This window comes from Perissodus microlepis, chromosome 23 (genome assembly GCF_051167445.1).
Source record: "Perissodus microlepis isolate ML-2025 ecotype Zambia chromosome 23, ASM5116744v1, whole genome shotgun sequence".
In the NCBI taxonomy this organism is placed as follows: Eukaryota; Metazoa; Chordata; class Actinopteri; order Cichliformes; family Cichlidae; genus Perissodus; species Perissodus microlepis.
Genome location: NC_140482.1, coordinates 39109349 through 39137264, shown reverse-complemented (window position 1 = coordinate 39137264; position 27916 = coordinate 39109349). Strand labels below are relative to the sequence as shown.

The 27916-nt window shown below is 41.1% G+C and overlaps 1 protein-coding gene across 3 annotated transcripts; it reads right to left on the bottom strand.

Moving 5' to 3' along the window:
- Nucleotides 1–54: 54 nt before the first annotated feature.
- Nucleotides 55–27859, bottom strand: ap3d1 (adaptor related protein complex 3 subunit delta 1). 3 transcript variants are annotated; one of them, XM_084922088.1, is made up of 34 exons: nt 27520–27859; nt 24072–24167; nt 23103–23183; nt 22809–22889; nt 22585–22692; nt 22300–22429; nt 20222–20361; nt 20014–20087; nt 19848–19897; nt 19401–19450; nt 19115–19163; nt 17235–17380; nt 16779–16927; nt 16437–16667; nt 15864–16095; nt 15582–15727; nt 15227–15368; nt 14026–14097; nt 13824–13899; nt 13437–13636; nt 13076–13149; nt 11897–11920; nt 10417–10585; nt 10092–10235; nt 8477–8530; nt 6718–6837; nt 6277–6435; nt 5526–5573; nt 4606–4795; nt 4013–4101; nt 3673–3758; nt 3181–3302; nt 2926–3005; nt 55–2823 (listed from the first exon to the last, which is right to left on the bottom strand). In XM_084922088.1, the coding sequence occupies exons 1-34, from the start codon at nt 27613–27615 to the stop codon at nt 2728–2730; spliced, it is 3804 nt and encodes a 1267-aa protein (XP_084778214.1). In that variant the 5' UTR covers nt 27616–27859; the 3' UTR covers nt 55–2727. The 3 variants fall into 3 exon arrangements, with proteins under 3 accessions (XP_084778214.1, XP_084778216.1, XP_084778215.1); XM_084922090.1 differs by lacking the exon at nt 8477–8530 and having other exon boundaries at nt 27520–27858; XM_084922089.1 differs by lacking the exon at nt 11897–11920 and having other exon boundaries at nt 27520–27858.
- Nucleotides 27860–27916: the final 57 nt, after the last annotated feature.

The following is a 27916-nucleotide window of genomic DNA, read 5'->3' as shown; positions in this document are numbered from 1 at the left end:
CACACACACACACACACACACACACACACACACACACACAAAAGGACTACAACATCTTTTTACAGCTTTTATTTTTTATTTTTATTTTTTTGTTGAGTGGAATTTCTTTGAAGGGAATGTAATTTATGTTGTCCCCTTCTGAATATGACATTGTAGAGTTGACTATGAAGAAATAAAAAGACAGGACCTTCAAAAATCTGTCATATGAGAGTATATTTCAATGTCACAAGCCAAACTTGGTAGAATAAGTCACTACAGCTGAACCAACAGAGCATTAAGACAGAGCGGGTTTGCCTCTCAGTACACTGCTTCACGTAACCTGTTCTACTGTTATTGTGAGCCCCATGTCCTCAGTGGTGCGACACCAAACAGAACCCCCTTCCTTCCCCTGTGACTAATAATTTAAAAACATTCAATGGTATCACTTCTTTTAATTGTCTGCACTTAGAATAGATAAAAACACAATACCATCAAAAATAGAGAATGGTCAAGAAAACCTCATTAAAAAAAAAAAAAAAAAAAAAAAAAAAAAGTAGGAAAAACAAAGGAGAAAATGGAATGACATCTTTGTCTGTGTAAGCATGTCCATGGGAAAGAAACAAGGAAAATAAAAGTGTACATTCCTAATCATGCAATATACAAATTTTAATCTAACAGTATGCACAGAATGATCAGTATTAGGACAGCGTGTGATTAGAGAAGTTGTTTCTCAGATTCATGGATATCGTTTTCAGGAACAGGGAGCACGTACATAATTATTTTCTACTGACGTTCCTGAAAAACAGCTGATCACCTCTGATTTCAGACTCTACTACTGAAAATCTAGTGGAATGGCTGACTTGACCTTCAGGCCAGACATCATTATCATATTTCTTATCTACAATAGCAGACAAATGCAAGAGAGGAGGGCCTTACCAGTATATATGAACAGAGACGCTACCAAGTCTTTTTTTCCCTTTCACTCTTGCTACTACAAGGATTAGTTGAAGTGGACGGGGTGGTTGCTTTAAACATGAATGATCCAAATGAAGACATCAAACAGAGTTCAGCAGGAAGTCGGGTGTTGTGTTTTCTTTAAAGACTCTCCTAACACACACATACACACAAAGTAGCAAGGCAGTTTCTGGAGGGAAAAAGAAACATGGGGGGGATTTATATGGGTGGGTCAGCTGGTCTTTTCTGTGATGCATGAGAGGGAGACGGGCACAAATATTTCACATGAGGACAGACAAAAACCACACAACTGCTGCTGCTGACAGAGACGATGCTTCCTTACTGTGGAAGCCGTGTTGATTAATACTGACTCACAGGGCGCTTCAAGCCACTGACCAGTTAACAGCGTCCGCTTAGTAGTAAATGACTTTTAGCAATCTCGTATGCAGACCAGCAGTTTTAAAAGAAACAGTACAGGTAGGTTGAGAGTATAAGTGTGGTGTCCTTTAACTTGTCACAGGTTGTCTTTTTCCCCCCCCACAGAGGACAGTGATGTCAGCTCTTTACGTCAGATTATTCCGTGAACACGTTGGCCAAGTGACGACCTGCTTTCAGACAAATAACAGCATCCTGCTTTACAATATTATTACATCTTCTATACAATAACTAAACCATCCATGCGTGGTAGAACACAGGTGGCTTTGTCAGGTGTAATAGAAACCTCACATTGCACTGGATTTGCAAAAGGAATGATATGTTCAAAGTCCTTGGGGAGGGTCAATCTGCAGTTTAGCACTGTTAGATCAGTGCACTCAGGGGAGAGGTGGGGGCTCTACAAGACTTATGAAGTGCCGGAGTAGGGCAGACTGCAGGGCTAAGGCACAGAGCAAAACTACTGAACTACTGTACAATCACCCGTAGAGACACAAGGATTCGGTTCAACTAAACACCAGCAGATCTGCTCTGAGCCTGGCCAAGAGGCAAGTAGGGCAAAAGCACCCTGATACAAGCTTAAAACCCATGCCTTATTTGTAGCTTTGGTTTCACCTCTGCTCTCCTCTCACTGCACTTGCCCAGTGTCTGGTCTTCTCCAGGCACCAGGTCAGTGGTGGGTGAGCAGGTTATAGCGCCCATCTAGTCCGAAAAAAAAGAGTCAATCACCTGATTTGTCTTTTTTCAAGGCCTACACAGATGAGCAGCACACACAGATTTTAGTGAGCAGTAAAGAAGGGGATTAGATGAAGGCGCAGTCAGGTTTCAGACAAAGATAAAGAAAAGGAAAAGACAAAACAACAAAACAAACCAAAGACAAAAACGTCAAAACAGTAAAAATACAATTCAACCATTAACAGCAAAAGTCCAGTTGTCAACATTACATGACGCGACCGTCACAGATTGAATTCCCGACAGAGTGGAGGGCGGAAAGAGACGCAGGAACAGGAGCTCAGTCAGAGTCAGGGTGCAACAGGGCGGCTGTTCGAAAACTAGGAAGTAAAAATGAAAATTACACTGCAGAGAAGATGAAGCATGTACACAATGAGTCTGTAAAGCAACATCAAGTGTGAGGGAGTGACCACAGAGTGCAAAGAGGGGCAAAGTGTGGGGCGCTGGAGAAGCTGAGAAGGGGAAAGAAATCTTGCAAATCTGCGGACTAATAAATAGGGCGATACTGGAAGTGCCAGTCGCAGTGTTTCGTAACATGATTATGTTGTGTTTCAGTGAGGGAGGGGCGGGATGGAGCGGTAGGGTGGAGGGTGGGGTGGGGGTGGGGCACCCTTCGGCTGTCAGACACAATCAGCACTGAGAGAAGGTCTGCTTGATCTCATCCAGCACATTCCCAAGCAGCGTTGGCTCGTCACATTTAGCGTCAATGGACACAGTCTGACCAGACTGGGAGAGAGGGGGAGAGAAGTGGGGGACAATGTCAGCATCACCACCTGAAAACTCTTTTCATCTTCGGTTTTAACTCAGATTTATGTTATTGTCGCTTACAGTTTTGACCAGCAGACAGACATGGTGACCCTGGATAGACCTGCTGTACATGGAGGCACAGGAGTCGATCCTCTCCACAACTAATCAAAGACGAGAAAGAAGCACAATCACACAAATGCAGCGCATCAGGATTAATGTCAAAATTACCCAGCATTAATATACTTTTCAAACATTCCCCTCTGATGATTGTAATTTCCTGCATGTGAAGTAGCACAGGCTTCAGGTCCCCCCAAAAACGTGATAATGTAAAGGTACCAGAAAAGTGGTGGTGGAAGCAGATCCTGGCCAGAAGGTGATGGAAGGGCATGTTAACTCCCTCCAGTCTGACAGAGCTGCTCTTCAGATCTCCCGACTCCAGCAACTTTGCAAACGCATCACTGAGAGAGCAAAAGAACAAAAAGAAGTCAGTTTTAGATTTCTCCATTACTAAAATCTAACGAGGATTCAACAGATCTAACAGATTTTAATGATTCCCAGAGCGTGGTTCTTGATCTTTTAAATTTAAAATTTCACACAAGCTCTATCTTAAAACAAGTGCAAGTGAAATTTACTGATATTTATTCTTCCTCAAAGATGGCCATTTTCTACTGCCACGCTTAAACCACAGTCTCACCACTCAGTCTACAAACTCTCCCACTCCAAAGATTTCTACCTGGAAACACTTTGAGAGGAGTTTCAACAGCTTCTTTAAAAAGTTTAAATGACTCACTGAAACTCTGATATGAATGGAGGAGTGGCATAACCAACCTGTAACAAGGAGTAGTGATCAGGTAGGAGGTGCAGGTAAAGTGCAGTTTGAAGTCCAGTTTCTCATGAGTGGAGGAGTCCTCGTTCTGTGGGAATGGAGCAAAACGGCATATTAAAAACACCTGTTTGATTCCTTCATAGGTCTCGGAATTAACTCATCTGCTACTACGCCAACTCTAGTATTACAAATAGAAAAGATTAATTAATTAAGCCACAGGTTTAATAATAACATATGAAAAATCCCGTCAATCTTGTTTGTGTTTCATTTGGATTTCAGATTTTTCATTAAATTTTGTTTTCTTTTTAGTATACACGGCACTTCTTTGCTTTTCCTACGAACCTTTACGATAAAGGTGAGGGTTCCTTTCAGCTTCTGCGGCATTACGATGCTCTGCACAGTGAAGACAAATCGTGCTTCATTGGACACTCCTACAAGAAAAAACAGAAGCTCTCAGCATCAAATTATGGAACTCAACAACTTTAAAAACACATATAATACAATTTTTTTAAGTTGCTGCTTGAATCATCTGTAACCCAGTAAAAAGGATGGACATTTATTCTGAAAAGCCCCACTACAATTACCAGGAAAATGCTTGTTTTATTTTATTTTTTTAGTAAGCCAATATTATAGCAAAGGATAAGTATGATGCCCATTTCCAACCCCATATTTTCCATCTTGGGTTATGCTAGACTAGCGTTACATGGTTTAAGTTTAAGTAATACTTATCCTGGGCCTCAGATAATAATCTGCCTGAACAAAAGAAACAAACAAACTCTTTCAGCTCAATTCAACCTCAGTTTAAGCTAACTTACTTCTGATTGGATGCCCCTCCAAAATATGAATACTAAAGATTTGAGGGGGGCTATGGGCTTTTAATTCACAGTCATGGATGGATGGATTCATACACGATTTTTCTTTAGACAATAACTGACCAGGGGGAAGCTGGAAGGGGACGGTGAGGCCATCATGTGGACCTGACCCTTCTGGCCTCTGCAGCTTGGAGTTCAGAGAGTCCAGCACATTGAACTCCATGGATTTGAGGAAGCTGTCACTCTTATTTTCAAAGATGACAGACACCACCACCTGACTGCCATCCTGTAGGTTCCCCTGGATGTCACACACCTTACGGGGAAGAGGGAAAACAAGGAAAGTGCTAAACGTGGATTTTGGAACAGTGAATTACGGTCTCATCTTTCCTCTTTTTAGACAGTGTTAACAAGGCAAATCAGAGTCATTACCCAGATCCAGAGCACACATCACCATTTCCAAGAAGTGAACACAAGGAGATAATCACAAGGACAGAATCATTCTCAGAAACTGAGCGCTGCTGCGCTAGAGAAACATAAATTAGTCTGCCCAAGGAGGAAGGCCTGTAAAGAGCAACGAGACCAGAGAGAAACACATCTAGGACAAAACTTTAACCAATACCTGATCAGCATCCTCCATCATCTTTAAAGAGAGGAAGAGAAAAAGAAATCTATATATGATAGGTTTTTTTTGTTGTTTTTTTTTTTACTCTAATTACTCCACATGCTGGATCTTGGAAACAACAACGTTTCTCTTTCTCAGCATCTAGAAAGAAATGTGTGCTATAATGTAGCAAGAAAATGATTTTATTTATTGTCTTACTAAAGTAAACAGAAGAACCCAACATGTCGAAATAAAGCAGAATATTTATCACAATCTGGTTCACTTGGTGCATTTTAATTAACAATGCAAACTATTAGATTGGAGAAGGCATGAGCAGCTTTGGATGCTAAAAATTAAATTCGAAAATTAAATGTTTTCACGGCCAAAATGAGACCGGAATTACAAATTTCCAAAGCCTGGCATCGCAGTCACCATCACTCACCATCTTGATGTAGGAGTTCTCAGCCAGCAGGCAGTAATTGGACATGGGCTGAAAGGAGAGAAGAGCTCAGGTCAGAGGACGCATTCTCAGCCACTAAGCATGCTAACTAGGCAACAGGAGCTCCTACCTAGCTGCTATATAACAAGGAAGGCAGTGTGTGCTGGCAGCAGTAAGTGGGTTTACCCAGTGGAGCTCAGATGAATGATGAGAAATTATACTGCCTACATGCGGCTTTGAGTTATTCGTGTCTTTGAGGTCAGTAAGCTTTTGTTTGTCTGTTTTTAATCGAAGAGGAATGACACAAAGATGCCAATTTAATTTTTACTTCACTCATATCATCTCTACTTTAACATCCACCAAATGCTAAAACCAAAGAGTGCTGTACATAATGTTTTGTTGTACGTATCAATATGGTATTGTACATACCTATACATCTATATCATCAATTCCTCATGTATATACTGTATAGTAACCAGTTATCCATCCCCAGCTTGGTAAATGTTTTATTCCAAGATCTTCGCACATTTAAATATGCTATACAAATTGCTATTGTCTGTGTCGTGCTTTTATCAGTAATGTTTCTTATCTATTCTGTTAAGTAAATTGAGAGCAACGAAGAAAACGAATGAGCCCAATTCTTTGTACGTGTACATTTTGCTGTACCGATACTGATTTAGGAAACATAACCCATAGTTTACAAATTAAAAATAATGATCAGTTAAGTTTAATGTTGTGGTTGTTCGACACTGACCGGCAGAGGCTCCTCCTCCTCCTCGACGGTGCCATTCTGCACAGACTCCTCTCCACCTCCATCGCTGTGGTGGTGATGGTGATGATGCTTCTTTTTCTTTTTCTTCTCCTTCTCTTCCTTCTCTTTTTTTTGCTTCTTCTTCTTGTGTTTGGAGGACTTCTATAAAGAAAAACCCAAAGAAGGAGAAGGAGATAAATTTCCTGAAGTGATGTTTAATCGCCATTGAGTGTTAATGCTAATGAAAATAAAACACAAAGTGGCAGAATTACTCCCCCAGAGCCCACAGAAACTGGCAGGTCTGCGACATATCGTTCACACAAATGTATCAGAATTACAGTTGCCAATTCCCCGAGTCCAGTCGGGGTTATTGTAAACTGGAATCTCGAGCAGTGCTGTCAAACTTTGTTCCTTCCAACTATTGCCTCGTCTGCGTTAACTCACACTCTCCTCCGTCTCGGTGTCTTTGGACTCATCGGGCTCAGAGTCGGCCGCTGTGCCAGCAGGCGCCTCGGGCGCTGGGGCTGCTTCTGCTGATTCTGCTGCTGCTACTGTTGCTGCTTCCTGTTCAGATACACCAGCACGCCACCAAATAAACACACAAACAAGAACAACCACAGCGTTTAACACGTGCAAAACTTTCTACCACTTTTGTGTTGACACAGGTAAGTGAGGTTAGTGAGTTCACTCAGTCATTCATAAGAGAAGTCATTCATGATCACCTGCAACCTACTGAGCTGAGTGACACCACAAACAAACATCAGGTACAATGAGCCAAGAGTGTTGCATGGAAGAATGCTAAACATGAGCATATCATGTTTGTATGGACCTCTACACCTACAGTGGTTTTGCTGTACAACTGCTGGATCCACTGCACTAACCAGCTACACTGGGTGCTGCTCGAAACTGAAGCAGGCTGACTGACAGGCTAAATATATGCAACAGTATGATCTGGGACGCTGGTGTGACAGCCAGAACAAAAACAAGCGTTCCACGAAGACATCGATGCATATTACTGGGGTAGCTTTAATTCTTGGGCTGACAGTTCAAATGATTAATAACAGAAATGCCCAAAGGGAAAGTTAAAAGGCCTGACAGATCTGAGCGTACAGTCATGACGGAGCCAAACAAAATCTTTGCTCTCATCTGGGTTACATGTATAGCTAAGGAAACAGTGCGCCTGTTATTCAGTCTTTTCATGGAACAGTCAGGATGAAATAGTGGAGCAACTGGATAGCTTAGCTTATTTAAACAAGCTGGAAATGGTGTGAGAGCGCTGTCCTGGTATGACCACAGGCCACATAGATTTAATTTAAAACTGAGAAAGTAATTTTCCTATTTTTTTTTTAATGAAAGAAAACAGTCATCAAAAAGTCTATTAGTAAAGGTGAAGTTTAGCAGCTGATTTGGGAAATTCTACTTGTTTTCAAACAGAAACAAAGATAAGTATGGCCCCACACTGCTATTATGGAAGAAAGGATAATGGAGAGTGGATATTGTGCTCATACAGTGGTGACGTAAGAGGAAAGGACTCTGGGCCAATTTCTGGGGAGCCGTTTACCCCTCTTCCACCACTGCGGTGCTGGTGTCCAACCTAGAACCATGAAAGGCTATCCCAGCAATAACTGTTAGCTGAAGCTCACATATCCTGTCTACCACTAAAATGACTCCAGCTTCTGTTTGGAGCTTTTTTGTGTGTGTGTGTGTGTGTGTGTGTGTGTGTGTGTGTGTGTGTGTGTGTACCAGGACCACACTGGTTCAAAGACCTATTAGTGACATTTGGTCCATTGTCACTTCTTCAAAAATAAAGAAATCAATAAATAAAGATCACAAAAAACAAAAACAAAACAATAAAAGTAACAGCACCCGCTCTGACATCATGACTGACACAACACAAGGCAAGAAGAAGTGCGAGACAAATACAGATACATACTGTGTACACACACATGCTAGAAAGCAGAAGGGTGCTGGAAAATGAGAGAATAGTGTTGTGAGCCCTGTGAAAGAGAGGCAGTGTCAAAAGATGCGGAGGGGAGGGGAAAAAAAGGAACAACTCAAGGGCAGCAGAGACAGAATGTATGGTTACACCAATGTCTGAGGCAGGTTGATTGAAAACTGTGTCATGAAACTGAACAGATGTGGACAGGACAGGGTGAGAGAGACAGAAAGAGAGAGAGAGAGAGAAAGAGGGGCGTGACTCAACCTGGGTGTTAGAGGGCACTGGAGCATTTGAGAGCCAGAAATCCAGGTCCGAAACCTAAAAGAGGAAGGGAGGGAGAGGAGCGCGAGGAGGTGAGAGGGGTGAGGGCCAAACAGGTTCTGTGTCTTACTACTATTCATGAAAATGGATACAGAGAATACACTGTCCTGTTTCATGAATAAATCAAGTATTTGGCAAGAGACTGCACAGTCGGCTACGAGGAAACTGATACTTGATCGCTATAGCAGATTGAAAGACAGGCTGGGAAAAAGCAATGGAAGCGCCGAGTTAATGAACATGATAAAATGTGTCTGCTTGCATTTAACCATTTGACAGAATTTGTGGAGCACTCCTTAAGGCAGACCTTCCCAAAGTGTGGGGCCCGCCCCCTAGGAGGGGCGCAGAGCCATTGCACGAGGGGCGCGGTATGAAAAGGAGAAACAAAACAAAAAAAACAACGCTTGGACACTGCTAGCACGGGGCGCCTCCACAAACACAAATCAGGAGATCATTCTAAGCCAAAGACTAGAAAATCTGGTGAAGCATATCTTCCCTTTGGTTTCACCTGCAGAAGTGCCGAGGTAGGTCTCCCCGCATAATTGGTTTTCCCTTCGTCGGGACCAGCGCTGGGTTCTTCAAATCACGGACAAACAGTATCCCACATTCTTGATTTTTAGTTCACAAACACTTGTTGTAATGACTAACTACTGCTGACATTTTGGAGATGTTAGCTCTTTATACAGTAAAGTTACAGTGGGATACAAATAATATCAGGCTCATCCTGCCACGATTTGTTCCCCCTGTCTAAATCACAGACAAACAGTATCTCACAGCTGTTTATGTTTTTGAACCCATTTTGCAGAGGGATTGAAAAATGTATTGACAGCAATGTTGAATATTATTATACAGGAAAAAGACAACTACATGTAAAATAATCACACCGTGACGCCTCTGCCTTTCTAAATAGAGGGACAGTAACCGCGTGCGTATGTAAGCGTGTAAAACCTGCAGATAGTCAGATTAACAGTATTTTGTCTCTATCTGATATTCTGCAATTCATCTCATGTAAACATTATCGTGGCACACAGCGTGACGTGAAAAAAGGCACATACCTTTGACGTTGCGTGACGAACTCTGTATTCCTCGTCCACACGGAAACGCAAAAAAAAATCGCAGTTTTCGGTGATTCGAAACGCCGTTTCCGTGTGGACGAAACAGCTGCGTTTTCAAAAATACCCGTGTAGGTGCAGACGTAGCATAAAAGAGTTAGTAGTTTATTTTCTTACTACCTGTAATTTATTGCAGATTACTTGTATTTGCTTAGTTGTTTACTAAATGTTTGAGGTGTGAAATAAACCGCAATGGAGCAAAATATGGGTGTGTGTGGTTGGAGGATGTGTTCGTGCGTGTGTGCGCGCGCGGGGGGCGAACATTTTTCTTGTAAAACAAAGGGGGGCCCAGCAAAAAAAGTTTGGGAACCACTGCCTTAAGGTATCCTTTAAGCCATTTTAATTATAATTTTATAGATCTGGTAATTAAAACCAGTGTTTGGATGTTAGATACAAACTGCGGCGCCGCGTAGGAAACATCCTCGGTCCAACATGTTATAAAGGCGTACCTCAGCACTAGTTGAAGTGGGCTGTGCTTCCACCTCCTTCGTTTCTTCCGATTGGACCACGGGCTCTTCTGCTTGACCTCCAAGAAGATCCTCCTCCTTTTCTTCATGTTTGTGTTTTTTCTTCTTCTTCTCTTCTTTGCTCCTCTGTGAAAACAGGAGAATATATTCCAGTCGGTGTCAGTCAGGTTAAGAAATGCAAACACTGAGTCATCAAATTGTGACGGCGCAGTTGACAGCGCACTGCTGTTCTCCCCTCGCTCGGAGTGCTCCGTGAATCTGATTTATGACCAGAAGGTGGGAAATGTTTCCAGCATCTTAACCTCACCTTCCTATCCCTCTCTTTATCTTTCTTCTTGTCCCTCTTTTCTTTGCTGCTCTTCTTCTTGGGTTCCTGTGGCGTGGCATTTTCTGCCTCTCCATCCTCAGCCGAGCTTTTTGGAGCCCCTGCTGCACGATGTGACCTGACCGGTAGCTTCTCGCTGTCTGCAAGCGGCCTGCACAAACAAAACATACAGATACATATTTTAACTCTGCACAGATAAGGACTTGGGAGGTGATTTTGATCCTCCTGGGCTACATCATCTGAAAGATGCATTCCTTGAGTATTAATTGTTAAAGGTGAACAAGGCATGTAGGGTGCAGCAATCCACCATTCTCAAGCACATGTTCTGCACTGTGAAGCAGCCAGGTCTCATTCAAAGCACAAGACATTCCTCTAGCAGAGCTCCACACGGTCGATCGATCCTAATAACGTCCTCCATACTGAAGTGATAAGAGCTGGTAAACTTATGTCCTAAAAGCTGGAAATTAGGAGTTAGTAGCGTGCACTATAGCCCCCAGTTGGAAAATCTTTATATATAATATAAAATCTAATATAGATATTATATAAAACCATGCTGTGTCATCAGTCTCCAATTTAAGTAAATTTTCTTTTTTGGTTTTATTCTTTCAGCTTTAAATTCCTAGAATTAAGTAACCTTGCTTTTGTGGTGTCATTTTTCTTTTAGAATTACAATCCAAAAGAAAGACTTCCACATGTGTTTTTGTAAGTAAACATTAATTTATAAGACCAAAACTGTTTACAGCTTGTCCTTCATGATCTCATCAACACATTATTCAAACGATCCACATTCTATCCTTGGCTTAAGGCCACATCTTTTTCCACTGAGGGCAGGCAAAGCGTATCCACTTAAAAACAGCTGGAGACAGTCTGGGGGCATGCCAAGTCTACTAAACTCAGCTGAGCAGATCTAAGAGAAAAGAATTACACTATAGCGTCGAACCCCTGGGATAGGTTTCTAAAAGCATGTTGATGCCGATTGCCCAGTACAAGAAAAAGAAGAGCCAACATGCTTTTAGGAAACTATTCTGGGAATTTAAAGGGTGAAAGATTAAGTCCTGAGAACATCAGCAGCCAGTTCTTATTTTCTTTCTTTCTAGGAAATCATTTTGTTTCCTTTTCTTTAAGGACAGATAAATCAGAACTGCTTGTTCAGAAATAGAGATGCTGATATTTTCAAGAACATTAAAAAAAAATAAAAAAGAAGAAGAAGCAGTTTTAAGAGAGGCGGGATACTACAATATCGTTATGCATCAGTAGGTCAAATGCTACAACTAAAGAACAGATCGAAGGGAAGAAGAGCAAAAAGAGAAAGTGGACATTACAAGCTTCAGATAGGTAAGGAACAGACAGCTATATTAGTTGAAAAGAGCAGGACAGCTACTTGGAAAGCAAGACAGAGAGAAAGACAAAGGTGACCTGTGCACAGTCAGAGGTCAGGCCCTATGGCTGGGCTGCTACTCACCTGCGCGCAGTTGTTTCCAATAAGCTGCCCACACAAAGAGGCAGTAATGGGTGTGTGTAGGCACAGAAAAGAGGAAGCAGAAAGCAGAACGCCATGAGGAGGAGTGCGAGGAGGGAGAGGGCCGGTCACACTGGCTTTAATGCTGTGACTGGAAAGCTTCAGGAATAAATGCTAAAACTACACTTTCATGAAATGTTTGGAGAGCAACAGTTTTTATCTCTCTGCCTCAGTACACCAAAACAACAGGTTTGAAACGAAAGGATTAAAATGCAACTTTTAGGTTAAATTTGGAGGATTTAAGAAAAATATTAGCATTGACCACAGTGGTCATTTTTATACAAAGTCCTCCATTTTCATCAACTCAAATATAATTGGACTACTTGACATAATTGCAGAGAATCAAAGTTTATGGCTTATTATTTTTTTTAAAGACGTTTTTGGCTAATCATGCGTCTACATTGTGGAGATTAGTGTCTTGCCTAGATGCTGTGATGTGTTTTTTCTTTACCATGGAAAGCATCCTGCGATCATCCACCACTGCTGACTTAAATCATGGCTTAGGCCTTTTCATGTTCACAGGTGCTTCATTTTTTTCTGAATGTTCCAAAATGCTGATTTGGCCACTTCTTATGTTCCCACAGTCCCTCTAATAAATTTGTTTTATTTGTGCATGCTAGATTTGGCTCGATTCATTTGAAATAAGATCCCCTTTGAGAACGGCATTTGCATTTGAATGAACTGCTTCCAAATGCAAACGCTACACTTGGAATCGACTGCAAACCTTTTACATGCTTAATTCAAAAAACAGCCTAAATCTGTCCACAAAACAGCCCCAGATGACACAGGACTGTAAATAAGCTACATCTGGTTGTTGATACAATATCTTTGTTCAACCACTTGAATTTAACCTAAAGTCTGCTTTTCAATTTGACTTTGATAGATTCCTTTCAAACAGCTCTCTGTTGAAGTCACTATTCAGTTATTTTCTGACATAGCTGGATTTCAAACTAGAAATCCTCCAGCTTTAAAACAAGGTACACAACACAAACAACAACTTTGGGCGGAAAATCTTAAATTTCAATGCCTGGCAGACTAGTTTAGATATAAAAATGATGACTTCAGCATCTTAAAAAGCAGCAGTTAAAGTGATGAAGGTCACACATGTAAAATAAAACTCACTTGTCCAGGTCGATGTCCAGGGCTTTGTGAGGGTCATTGGGGTCTTTGTCATCGTCATCGCTGGGTAAGGCATTCTGTAGGACAAAACACAAGAGATTAGCTGAGCTACTGACTTCCAGTGATCTTTGTGATGATACAGTAAAAATATATTCATAAAAAACTGAGTGAAATTGATTTTCCTTGAACACGTCAGTGTAAAATATTTCACATTAACTAAATTAAATAATAAAGTAATAAATTTTCAACACTACATAGAAAGAAGGACCAGGCGGAAAAAGAAGGTTTCAACAACAACTTACAGAATGTTTTAAATTTAGTATTTGTATAAAGTCTTCTTCCATTGATGTCACCACGTGCCTACCTCTGGCATCTCCTCTGTAACAATGTCGACCACATGTGCAGGTGTGATGTCCTCCTCGCTCTCTGGGCCTGAGTCGTGTTTCTTCCCTCGCCCACTGCGTTTTTCTTTCCTCTTCTTCTTCTCCTTCTTCTTTTTCTCTGCTCTCTCTTTCTGCCGACGCTCCTCCTCTAGTTTAACGTATTGGTCAGACATAGGCAGACCTGTGGGGTGGGAGGGCAAGTTGTAGCTAAGGGTAACGTTGATAATTTTCAGAATACGAATAGAAAAATTGTGACACAACAGTATGTTTGCAAGTAAGGCTGCACTTAGATTCAGGTGAAGTTATGATAGTTATATTGGGGTTCCTTTTTTTAGTTTTTGTAGTAATATAAGGATTGCGTGTCCCACCTGGGACTTTGAGAGGCACGCTGAGATCAATCTGCACGACTGGGATGTGTTCCACTCCTGGAGCTTCCTGGTACACCTACACATAAAAGAATTCATTTCAAAAAGGTTTTTGCCATACATGAGCGTAACTACTTTTACTAAATACCCTGTGCAGTGAAAATGACTACCAACACAAAGTAATTACTGAAGACGGTGAGCATACCTTCTGAGAAGATGGAGAGGCCTTGATGTAGAATGGGTTGTTGGCTTGCTCCTGCTTTCTGGCTTCTCTCCTCTTGTAGTGGAAACAATAAATATAATATGAATTCATGAACAGCCTACGTCACTTATAGCATGAGCTGGGATCCAAGGGGGAAGCCAGATTTACTAACTGTGAGTCTGAGGAGGTTAATATTGATTCTGAGTCAATGGCAACATTAATAAACAGTCACAGACCATTTTATCACATATGTTCCTGTTCATTTAAAAATAAATAAATAAATAAATAAATAATCAATGATGAAAAAACCTGAAGGCTTTGGCATATAACAACATTTAAAGTAATGTCCCGAAACAATAAATAATTCATATCCAAGACTAGAAACAGTGCTGGCAGCATCGTCGGTCTGTCACTTTCTAAAACTAAGATCAAACATTACATTGTACAATTCTGCTTCAAAGTCTTGATGCGCGTCTGTGACTGCTACAGATCAGAAGAAGTGCACACGATGGGATTTCCTACTGTTGGAATTAGTGCTTACAGGACCGGATTCGTCCAATCTGCAGACAGTTTCCTCCCCAACCTCAAACCTCTGTCTTAGGTGGCAGAAGAGCCATAGAGCAACACTCGGAACAAAATTAATTCAGACACGAAAAGTTCTTTCAGAGGGGAAGATGGAAAACCAAATATCAATTTCCCCTGATAAAGAAAACACAAGTCCAACTGGTTTTAAGGCTTTTAAGGGAAAACCATCTGCTGAGGTGGCATTAACATGTAGTGACTGCAGGGCCAACATCTCGGTTCCTCTTTTCCTCCATGATCACTTTAAACCATACTCTACTCTTTCTATTAGTCAGCACTTTGTAAAAGAAAATGGTATTCAAAAAAACAAACAAAACACCAAAAATGATGAGACTTTTACTAATCCTGTCTGTTAAAACAACAACAAAAAAGTCAGAGTTGTGTACTGTTTTTGTTCTATGTTCCATCAGTTAAAATTGAGAAGTTGCTTTGAAACTATTTCTTACTCATGGTGGCAATTTTTACAGCTGACATTATAAAAATTTCAGTAACAACACAAAAAGGTCAAACATTTCAAGCCTCAAATGTTACAAGCTAAAACAAAAAACACATTTGGACTTAGAGTCCTGGATCATAACTGCTCTTTGCAGTTTATCAATGATACAAAGACCAACCTACGCACCCTTGCCAGCTCTTTCTCGTCCACCTCTGTGTGACGGGGGCGTGAGTGTTTGGGCTCCTCCTTGGTAAAAATAGCCTTGGGTTGCTCATCCTCAGACTCGCTTTCAGAAGGAGGCTCATTGATCCAAGCATCCAGGTCCAGCCTACACACACAAACATGGTTGTTGTATTCCATTATGAAAAACTCAAAAGCAGACACATGCAACATAAATGCCGAAACATTTTAGTTACTCTTGCTGCTACGCCTCAAAGGTGAGAAACAAAAACACTGCATTTTAAGCAAAAAGATTATAAACTGTAAAAATATGTGATATTGCAGTTTTGTTTTGTTTATCTCATGTGCTGAGCCAACGTACCCTTCGGGAACAGGCACTTTCTTCTGTGCCTTCGGAGCTACAGGATTGAGTTCTCCAGCAAACAACGCGCTGACTTCTTCTGCTACTTCTACATCCTTCTGCTGCAGTTTCTGGATGTACTTAACTAGCTGCAGGATGCAGGACGCCTGAGGAAAAAGGAGAGGAACTGTAGGTTGCAGGTATTTATCCGATTTGTATGCAGTAGGTAACCTTGTAATCTGTGAAGCATTAAAGGTCAGGTTCTGTAAGGACTCTGGCTCTTTCAGTCCTCATTTATCTTACCCTCTCCTGCACCTCGAGGTTAGCGCTCTGGACAAACAGTGGTAGCCTGTCTATCATCAGCTGGCTGGTTTCCTGTGCAGCTGTGCTGTCTGTGGTACCCTCTTGGTTCTTCAGGATGGTGGCAAACAGCTTGGCTGCATTCTGCACATATACAGCCTGGATGTGACCGGGTAGGGTCGCGACCTTAGGACGCAGCATGGCCTCCAAAGTCTGCACGGGATTCTCCAGGTGTCTAAAACGAGGGGAAGATTTCTGTTATTTCAGGTTTGGTACTCTCAACCCTCAGAAAGGTTCCCAAACAGATACAGCAGTACGGTGTTTGGGTTACACACATTTGTGACTGTGCAAAATAAATACACACAACACACTACATGTTATATGACTGCATTAACTCTGTCCTGACTCATCTGTTCTTACAGAGTAAAACAGTATTTGCTCTGCCCTGAGGAGCTGCAGAAACTAATGTGAAGACACACATGGTCGGATGCATCAGTCTCTTCTGTTTGCCAAACCTTTAGCGTCAGGCAGAGAGTTTAAATATATCAACTATACTGACTACTTCTAATGACCTACTCTGAGAATTCCCCACAGATCCAGGCTGCAGCATACAACACTTCACAGATGCCGTTTCTCTGCATGTTGCCTGTCAGCAGGTGGGCGTTGTCCAGCAGGGTAGCCATCTGGGCAACAGCAAAGACCCGGATGGCTTTGACTCGTATGGCCACATCCAGCATCTGAGAGGCAATGAGGTGGCCGTGCCGTGTGCCCTCTAGTCGGGTCAGCTCTACTAGGATACTAATGTACCTGTTGGGCAGACATGGAGAGGGCGTGTATATAACTACAACAAATAGCAAATGTAAAGCAAACTGACACACCTCAGAGTGAAACACAGGACAATGCTGCTGGTAAACTAACCATTCAAAGTTGGTGATATACTGGTAGTTGCTCTGACTGCAGATGTCAATGATCTTTGTGAGCAGTTCATCTCTGTAGGTGGTTCCTTCGGCTTTGTCTACATGTATCATCAGCTTCTTTACGATCTCCATCAAGTTCTTCTTGGACACCTGCAAAGAGCAGAAGCCACAAGTGACTAGATCTAGATCAAACAGCACCATTTGCAGAGTTTTATAGTTGGCAGTAACAGCTTAAGGTATCTATTGTACTTGACACTTTAGTGTGTGAGTGCTAGCAAAGCCGTTTTATTATACCGAGCTACAGCAAAGTAGTTACAGCGAAAGTTCTGTTTTTTGTATTGCATTGCACCGTATTCTTTAGAATAGACTGAAACAAGCATAATCTGGATCTAAAAATATTCAACATTAGTTTTCGTGAACACTGAATAAAACAAAAGTCAAAAGTTTGGCTGCATACCATGCCATAGAGCAAGTCCAGAGCTCTCAGACGGATGGACTCATCCTTGTCATCCAGACACTGGAGAATGAGGTCTTTATGAGACTGCACTGACTTGGGGTGGGTCTTCAGGATCTTTGACATCGCCAGCAGGCCCAAATACTTCACTACAGAAATACGCAAAAACACGCTACCTTAGTGTAGTTAAAAAAGGACACACAACAACCCTTGAAATCTCCACACGTCACCAAGTATATTTTGTTCACCTTGCTATATGCCATCACTCTTAAACCTGATTAGCTTTACATTACTGTGACTGCAGTAATAATCATATGTATGTAATAACTATAATACACTATGAACTCTTTCTATGCTCATCTTCACTTCGCTAATCTATAAAAAATATAAATCACACAGCAAAAACAAAAATAAATTAAAACAGGAAATAAACACAAAACACACAAAAAGATGGAAAGGACATACAAACACACACACGGGACAACACACACTGGGACACAGTCTTGTTTTGCTTTATCCTTTCTCATACCCCTGGCAGCTCATTCCCCCCGCCCCCCTCTCAGGTTCTGTGATCAATAAAAAGGTGTTATACTGACCTTGGATTGGCCTTGGATCAGTGAAGCTGATCACTGCAGTGCTTAGATTAGAGAAGTGACCACTGATGTGGACTTGTAGAAGTTCAGTGATGTGTTGAACAAGAAAAGGCTACACACATTTTTGAAACATATTTCTTTTAACCTATGGTTTTAATTGTGACCGTGTTGGTTGCTAGCATGTTGCCATGGTCGCCCTTATTTTGCATGGAAGAGGCAGAAGAAGAGGGTAAAACACAACTTTTACTTTGAAGGTGAAAATTCCCCATTTTCAGCTGGCATTGCATTTTTGAAGACTCATTTAAGCTCAGCAAGTATTTATCAATAATATTCATAATTAATATTAATAACTATTATCATTATTATTATTACTATTATTAATGCTGCCAACCCTGACTGGTTGGAAATAATAACTCAATAATAATACATGCCTAAATGTGACTGAACCCTTCGTTACCTGCACTCCATCTAATGGCATCATCACCAAAAAGTATGTGACCTGACTTTTACTCAGTCCTAATTCAACAAGTGTTCTACATGAATTTACTCAGGGCTTTTAAGTGGGCCCTGAGATTAAATACTTTACCAGTTAAGCATCGTCACAAGGGAATCGCTACATATTTACGGCTTTACTCACTGATGTTTTGGAAAGTTTTATACCCAAGTATAACTGTGAAACCAAACAGGGGCATAGCAGTGATCAATGAAAGGATAAAACATTGAACCACAGGTTCACAGTCTACTCTATTAAGGCCATGTCCACACTAATAAGTTTTCCTTTTAAAAAAACATGACTTTATGCCTTTGAGTACTCACTATTACAGTGATTTAGGACTGATATGGGAAACATTTTAGAGTGGATGTAGCCTATGACCAGGAGTCTACAATTTATTTTACACACGCACAGTTATCTACGTTTTACGATCCAGACAACTCGAATACCCGAATGTAGAAATCTAAGCTCCAAATGGCTGTGTGCAAAGAGAATGTAATAACAACTTATAGTATAACAAACTTAAGCCCCTCTAGAGTGAAGCAAAGAAAATATAAAAAAAAATTAAAATTGGGTAATTTTTTGTATATATTCTGTTGGAAACCGGGTGGATGTGACTTAAGTGCAATGGTATTCCAAGCAGGACGCCCAATTGAGAGTGAAAAGGTAGTAATGTTCGAGTTATCCAGAGTCAGGAGGTCTATGTTATTGTCGTCTAAAAGGGTGGACTGTTCCATAGTCAAAAACACGCAGACAATGAGAAAATGACACACTGCAGGCATTGACAGAGGGCTCACAGTTCTGGTCCGAGTCTTCTATCAGGATTCGCAGTTTCTGCACACAGAGCTGTGGGAGAGACAAAAAACAGAGAGGGAGAGGGGCAGATCTGTTATCACCACGGAAAACCTTTCCACACCAGGAGCTTTGTGAGACTTTCTGGCCTGTCTGATGGCTGCTGTGTTTCTGCTTAAGCTATGTTGGATCAGACGGCATGCACTGTGATTCAACTGGAGTGGAAAGGGTTAAAAATCTGCAACTAAACACGTGAATATGTTGATGAAAGAGAGGAACTGAGGAGATTACCTGGATACTAGCACTGTGGTTAGGCATCCCCGAGGACAAAGAAATCAACACTGTAATGTAGCACAAGGAAACAATTACATCTGAATGAGAATGATTTTTTATGAGCAAGTTTAAAAAAACCAAAACAAATAAAGATCAGAACACGTGAGGATAAAGACCTCTGCTAAATCTCAAGGACGTTTAAGCGGCAGTATACAAGTTAAAATTTAACTTGTACAAATTCCACTTATTCATTCAAGCAAAGCTAAGAAAATGTTGTTTTAGCACGTAGGAGGACTGAAAAGCGCAAATACAGATAAGACACTACACTGTATTTTTTGAAGTTCAATGTATAAGCTTATTTCTCAACACAGATGCAAAAATATACTGAAACGATGAAATAAACATGGGGCTGGGGCCACTAAGCTAAGTGAGATTTGATGTGACCCACAGAACAGCTGTACTGACCTGCAATCACAGTGTTGACACATTCATACAGCAGAGACATGGCAGAGGTACTGTGAGAGAAAAACATCAGGACGGTGAGAAAGTTTAGAATTATTATTGAGCTGTTTATCAGATTAGACTGTTGTACCGTCTACGGGAAATATAATAAAAGAGAATTTCCTCTCACCTGTGGATTAGATTTGTTAGAGGTTCAATCAATTTCTTCCCCAACCGTGGCTCCAACGGTGTGAGTGCACCAAACTACAAGATACACAGAATTTATGGATTTTGTTTGTCCACAATCACCTTTCAGAAGCTGGTACACTAAATATATAAATGTATATATTTAAATCTATTCAGTTACTAACTACTAAAATGTAAATGTAAAGTCTTACCAGCTTTATGATCTTAATGAGAACCCAGTTGTTAGTAGAGGAAGTCATGAGTTTGAAGAAAAGCGGGGCCAATGACAGGTAGTTCTTGGGATTTCTCCTGGCCAGCTCACATATGACATTTACTGCTGCTGACTGGACGCCTAAAAGGAGAGAATATAACATCAGGAAACAAGTACTGAAAACTACAAAAGCTTAATTTCTTTAAAAGAACATTGAAAAACTATGTAGTGTGTTATTAAAGAAAAAAAATGTAATGCAAAGAGTCCAATGACTGCAGTCCAACATACAAAACAAAGCATGTAATAATAAAAGAATGGAATTTGTACTGTCGTCATAACTGGATAAAAAAGTGAGATATCAAATAGAGTAGAGTAGTAGGTATGAAACCATCTAAAACCAGAAGAGAGTCAGCAGTATTGTCTTGCAGTCTTGGAAGTCCTGGCTCAGTACCATACCCGAGCCTTCTTTAATCACATATTCGTTGCTGCTGAATCATTTATGGGGTTCAGTTAGGGGATCTGATGTCTTATATTGTGGACAGTCTTAATTTGTAATGCTTTCTGGAGTATATTTTATTGTAAAAGTTCTGGTGTTGCTAACCATTAGCTGCTTCTCCACTGAGTCTTTCGACCCCTGAAAGTCCAACTGTAGTGTCTTGGACTGCAGCTGGTGACTGTATTGCTTGCTTTTAGACATCTTAGTGGAGTGACTCACAAAACCACTTCTTCATCTGGTGCAAGGCTCTACTTGCAGCTGCTGTCCAGTTTGCAGCAGATAACAATACAAGGACTAACATTCCCAGCTGGAGTCTGTTGGAAGGATGTGAGACTCACAGAAGCGGTAGCTGAACGACGCGGTGAAGTCCACCTGAATAGCTACTGTTGGTACGGAAACATAAGACGAGCAGGCCAACTTTGGCAAATTTACCAAAAAGCAGCAACCTGATAATCTAGAATTCAAAGCCAACACAGAAGGGCTAAAAAAGCCAAGGCTCCATCTGCTGTGGTGTACCCTTGTGAATTTAGCTAAAATGATGCTTCAGCAGTGATAACACCTTGGTCGTCCACTAGCAGCCCATGGACAGCCTGTCTGCTTGGAGACAGCGTCTGCTGTGGATAGGGGCACTGCACAACATGTTACAACCAGTATGTGGGCGACTCTTGCTTGTTCTGTCAGCCAGCCGCTGAGAAAAGCAAAGTTATGACATACTAAATGATGAAGTGAAACCAAGTGTTACAAACAATGAGAAGTATCCACTGTAGCCACAATCTGTACTTTTCATGCTGTATTTTTGGATCTTTAAATTTTTTTTCCAAGCTCTTTCCATTCCCAGTGAACTCTGCCATCGATCCCTTCCCTGTTCTGGCCCATTTATATACAATCAGCATTTGACCAACACGGAGCGTCATCCATGTCAAGTACAGTGAAGTTGGCCTGAAAACCCCTTTCGGAACGCCGTCCGTAGGGAAATAAATATGCCAGTATTTGACACAACTGCGTTAAATTAATTACACATAAACCTGAAAGAAGCTTTATTGTCTTGTTAAAGTATCCAAAAAAAAAAAAAAAAAAGTGCTTCAGTGGTGGTGAGTCAAATTCTAGTGTTTTCTTCAGCAGCCAACAAACAGCTAATCTTGGGTTAAAATGTGACATCAAGGTGGCTTAATCCACCATTTATATACAATCTACAGTTACTAACAACTGCACTTAAATAAAAAAATACTTAAAAATAATAACACTGCAAATTTTTCTGTACCTTCTGTAAATTTTTCCAAATGAACTTAGGAAAAGCTTGATTGGCTCACGATATGATTAGTAAACGAAAGACAGTCATCGCCCAAATCTGAGAGTATGATTTTAACCAGAAAAATATCATGTGGCGCTCGGTTCATGTACACAGAGGCCACAAAAGTTCCAGCTGTGTCTCTTAAAGCTCAGTGAAAACAAAAGGTTTGTGGACATGGGGCACAAATCGAAATGTACTAGAAAAACCAGAAAATGATCTCTCTTTTTAATGACCGGAAATTGAGAAACAAACGTTCCCTAGCAGACTGGATAAATACTGTGTTTTCTGATACCTGGGTCTGGGTCCTCGAGTTTCTCCTTGAGCCTGGGAAAAGCTGGGCGCAGGGACTCAGGATACTTGAGAAACACCTTATACATGATCAACACAGCTTTTTTTCTGATGTAAGGTTTAGTGTGGGACATCTGCAGTAGAAGACAGTAAAGACAAATTTTTAAAGATTAAAAAAAACAACAACCCTGGAATGACAGCTTATTTGACTGAGGTAAATGGTAACGAGGAAAAAAAGAAAAAGAGAAAAGAGCAGAAGTCATGTGGGTACAGCTCTGGACTTACTCACCAAAGTCATGATGTCATTAGCTAGGTCCCGAGCTAAGTCAGGGGTCACAAAACAAGACAGGCCAGTGAGGGCAACACCTGTGTCATACTGGTTGGGGCTGCTGAGATCCTGGGAGAAGTAGATAAAAAAAATAGGAAGAAAAACAAAAAAGAAAGAAAACATTAGCTGAGGGAAAACTAACAGTAAGATATTTACAGAGTTCACAAAACATGTGCATCGCTGACCTTTCGAATTTGATTGGTTGTCAGCATGATGACGTCTGTGTTCTCATGAAAGCACTGTGAGGCTGCCAGGTAGCCAATCCTCTGTAGGAAAGCAAGCAAGCATAAAGAACATACTGCTATTATATTACATTACTACAAACATTCGTCAGCCTGTTGCAGCACCACAGAGATCCACTTATACAGCTCACTCAGCTGTGACTACATCACTTTGTAAATTCTGGGTGTGCATCTTCCTTTCCATTTGTATTACTCTGTCCTGCACTTCCACGACCAATCCTGACATCCCAGACTTACCTTGTACGTGAACTTTGAGGAACTCATGACTTCAACGATGTTGAAAGCAGCCCAGCTGACGTCATAGCCCAGCATTTGAAGCTGCAACATAGAGGAGACAGACATAGATTGTGACTAAAAGGAAGAGGGGGAGCTCTAAGCTGCTCCGGCGAGGTACAGAGAGAGAATAATTGATTTGGGCTGAAAGCTCTCAAAGTGAATACTGATGCCGGCCACAACAAGACATCTAAATCTAAATGTGTACCTTGACTATAAATAGACAGAGCAATTTCATTTCAACGGGAATTGGACAATGTTCTCAGTAAGTGCCACTTGCTCGACGTTTGGCGGTGAAGTGACTAATCTTAACAAAAACAAGAAACACACACTCAGCCTTGAATGTGTTTTTGTAAAAATGCACTACTTTACTTTGCGAAATAGTAGCACTTCTATTTGATCTGATGAAAGTGTAAGAGGAAATAAGGCTTTATTTGACTCAGCTTGTTTCTGTTTGGGTAGAAAAGATACTAACCACAGATTTTTGTGTGGTTTTCATCTATAGTGTCACAGCAAGTCGCAATTTTCCATTGTGTGCATGTCAACAAAATATGTCACAATATGCTAGTGGAGCTGATTTAGGACAGATGAAGGATTCATTTGTGAATTAAAATATATGCCAAGTATTCTTGCACTACAACTACATGTTGATGGTATATATAATAGTTGTTATAAACAGAGTCTCGTCTTTTTCATTGTGTTTTAAAGTTTTTTTCTTTGTTAATTTTAGGTGTGCTGTAAAGAAAAGTACAGCAGCATAACTTGCTACTAAGCTATAGCCCAATGAAGCCACATGGTGGGCTTATGTTGACAGGTGTATACAATAGCTCATATATATATATATGTGTGTGTGTGTGTGTGTGTGTGTGTGTGTGTGTGAGATTAGTTTTGACAGACAAAGTCGGTGAATGAGTGGAGGGTGAGAGGTCTTACGTAGGTGAGCTTGCACACAGCATTGGCTTTGACAGCGATGTTGTCCTGCTTGAGCTCCTGTTTGATCTCATCGATGCACGTGGAGATGTACTTGGCCTGGGGGCAGACAAAGGAGAGGGCAAACAACAGACACCAGATCAGATTAGGTGGACTGATATCCGGAGAGGGAGGCTGTGAGCAGGCTGGAAAATTCTGATCTTTCTGCTGTCACTTTCCAAGACACTAACCAATAACTGAATGAGTGTTTTGCCCAAGTTTAACTGCTTCTTTCTTTCTACCACTAACCTACAAGATTGTCACATGCGGCTTGATGTATGTAGGTATTTACAGGGCCAGATATAAATATATTTTGATAAACAGTTCTGAAAATACATTCATCTTGAGCACAAAGCTCACACTCAGACTTGTGATGAATAGAGAGTTGCCATTAATTTGGGACGTCACACAGCAAATTAAACCCTTACACTGGAGCTGTTTGCCGTGTGGATTTATCCATTTTCAAATCTGCTAGATGTGTTTTCGGTCCACCACCCATACTAATGAACAATGAGGTGTGCTCAGCTCTCTCTTCCACAAAAACATTATCTCAGTTATAATGACCAACAATTAAAATTAATTAAATTAAAAAAAAAAATCCTACTCAGCGTAAAAACATTAATAATAACAGCCATTTTTATATATCATTATTACTACAATTACACAGTTAAAGAGAGCTTCAATTGTATTTATTATGTTGTAGGATGCTAGCATCAGTAGCACCATCATCTATATATCTGTTTATCAATGCATCCATCCATCTATCCACTTATCTTTAAATAAATTCATTTTTTCCCAGAAAACCATTTCTGGGAAAATGAATAACAATGAAATCTCAACTCTCATTAATGACAGCTAAATCACATCAGTTCTCCTAAAATACTGGGAGCACATTTCATTCAATGGTGCAGAACAAACTGGGGTCAATTTTTTTTTTTTTTTTTAATTCCAGCAACTGGTTAACCATTATAGAAAGGACCAACCTTGCTAAACAAACACATACACATATAGCTCTGTAGTGTGTGAGAGTGTGCTGGTCATGTGTGTGCAGTCATGAGACAGCACAGTGACAGGAGGTGCTGTTAGAGGGGGGACACTACGCTCTGCTACTCCTGCTCCTGGAGAAATTGTAGCTATCAAGAGTGAAGGCTTGAACACACCATCAGCAAACAGACATACGCATATACAGAGTGCTTCTCCATCACAATCTTCTTCAGTTATCCATCCAGAACCAATTTAAATAACTGAAATAGTTGACATAAGGCCAACACAGACAACCTTCCTGCCAGTAACACATACTGGGGTGGAGATATATTTGAAGGCGTGCACTCTCCAAGAAACAAATGACTGGGCTTAGATGAAACTAACTAGTGCTATATTTTTTTTAAAAATCTGATCACTATCACAAAGACGAGTAAAATTCATACTTCCAATCCTCACACCTTAATTCAATACAGATGCTGTTCCAAAGACGTGGGAGAGACAGTGAATGAATGAACTATGCAGAAACTTTGCACAAACTCTGCACACATGTGTAAAACAAACAGAGAAACTGTGGGATATTCGGCACACACTTCAGAGTACACACACAGAGGCGTATTAATATTTTAGCAGACTGCCCACTGTTGACTGGGTAACCACCACCTTATCTAGGCTGCCTGGGTTGGGTTTCCACTGGTGAAAAGCTCAGACTATACAGTGAAGCAAGAGATCAAACGCTAACGTCCTGGAACGACAAAACTGACCCACATGCTTGTTTTTCCATTTCCAAAAACTCAAATATAGACACAGACAGCATTTGTATCTTAATACAAGTAATATAATGTAAAAGTAAAGCATCTATGAAGCCGGTTTAGTGCTTCTAGCTGAACAATACTGAGAAGAAATCAAATCTCAAAGTAGTCTTGAGGTCAGACGTTCCACCTTGACATTTGGCATCTTCCCTACAGCAACGATGCAGGTGCGCACACACAGCAGTACAGCTTTAAGCAATCAGGGATCGTGCTTCACAGTAAAAGCTACTTTCAACTGCTCCATTGTTCAAAATGGTTCGCTGTGCATGTTTGATTTGGCAGATTTTAGGTGAATAATTCACCTAATAACGGAGCCAAAGCCAATGTAGTTTTTAAGGAAGTTAAACAAAACCCCCAAACATATATAGTGTGTAACAAACATATATGATATGGTATATATGGTATGGTATGATATACTGTATTCTGGCCAGAATGTATATGGTATGTTAGAGTTATAGATAAAATAGGGATATGATGTGCTTATTGTTTGTTTATGAATTTTACAAACTAGTTAACAAGTTAAGAAAAGATCTGGCTGCTGGACCCAGGATGGCAGCCTTCCCATGCACTGGTGGAAACTTGGACACAGGCTGACATTCATAAATATGCTGCAGACAGTCCTGAGAGTTTTGTAAACAACAGAATTGGAGCATTTTGCTTGATAAACTGTGTGATGACTATTTCCGAATTACTCCAAACATCTTGTCTGAGACGGGCCAATATCAGTATCTGGCTCTACTCCATACCCACCCTGCCTTACTACCTGACATAGCATTTCACAGCATCAATATGTTTAGATGCAGCCAACGCAGAGCTTATAGGAGAGATAGGATGATGTGACAGATGTTAACAGATGGCTAACCCCCACACACACCCTCTGACTGCTCCTTCAAAGCAAGATGCTTTGATGAGCCAGTCATCACCCACAGAGCTGTGGCAGGGATGAGGAGCCGTTTCACGGGAGATGTTGGATGACTCATTTCGAGATTATATAAAGGCTCAGATTTAATCTGCGAATCCAGAATAGTTACAACTAGAATTTTTAGGCTAACCCTCGAAACATTAGGCCTCTCTTCACCAACTCATCACAGCATTCATTCAGAGGCCAAGTGGCTGCAAAGTCAACTCAAATAAGTGACTGCATATACTCCTCACCAAACGGGCCTGACAGTAAAAAGCCTTTAGCTCACAATATAAATGACAAGAGCCTAAATATCTGCATATCTGGTGTGCTCTCAGTGAGTAATCTACTGGTAAACTTTAATGATCTAGCGAGATGCTTCCTCTAACTGCCTGTTAGCTAGACTAGCTAGCTGTCAGTAACGTTGGCAGCATTTTTCTATTAAAACCCGAAAAGTTGTGTTTCTACCGACTCAGTAACAGGTCGCAACCAATAACATGTTAGTAAGCAAAGGACAGTTTACCACCCAGCCAGCAAGGCAGCGGCGTTAGCCGCTGACGATAACGCTAGCTTTCCAGCCTACCTAACGTTAACTTACCCAGCGCTAGCCCGCTGGTCAGCGATAACGGTAACGGCACAGTGTGTGTGCTGGACTTATAAAAAACGTTAATGAACGTAAAGCTTAAAACACCCCGGTGTCACTGTTTGCTCGTTTTACCTCATCTTCCTTGTGATTCCTGATGCCACGTACTAAATCCTGGAGATTTTTATCGAACATCCGATCGATGCTCCCTTTGACAATCTTCAAAGCCATGACTGTCTGCGACTTTGTACCGCTTCTGTCCTGCGGGGCCGAGCGCCTTGCAGAGATCTAGTGGGTGCCGACCGACGCGCTACACCGTGTCTCATCCACCCGGGTACCGTGATGTGCTGCGGGGTCCGCTGCTGTTTACCGAGCCCGGGCAGATGAAGTTGAGGCCAGACGGGGCCGTCCTGTGCTGTGCAGAGACGCTGGCAGTGGATCGGTGTAGGAAATGGCTGACAAAATGGCGTCTAAAGTCAGCTGACTTAGAGTATTATGCGAGATTCTCATGTGGGAATCAGTTGAGTTAAAG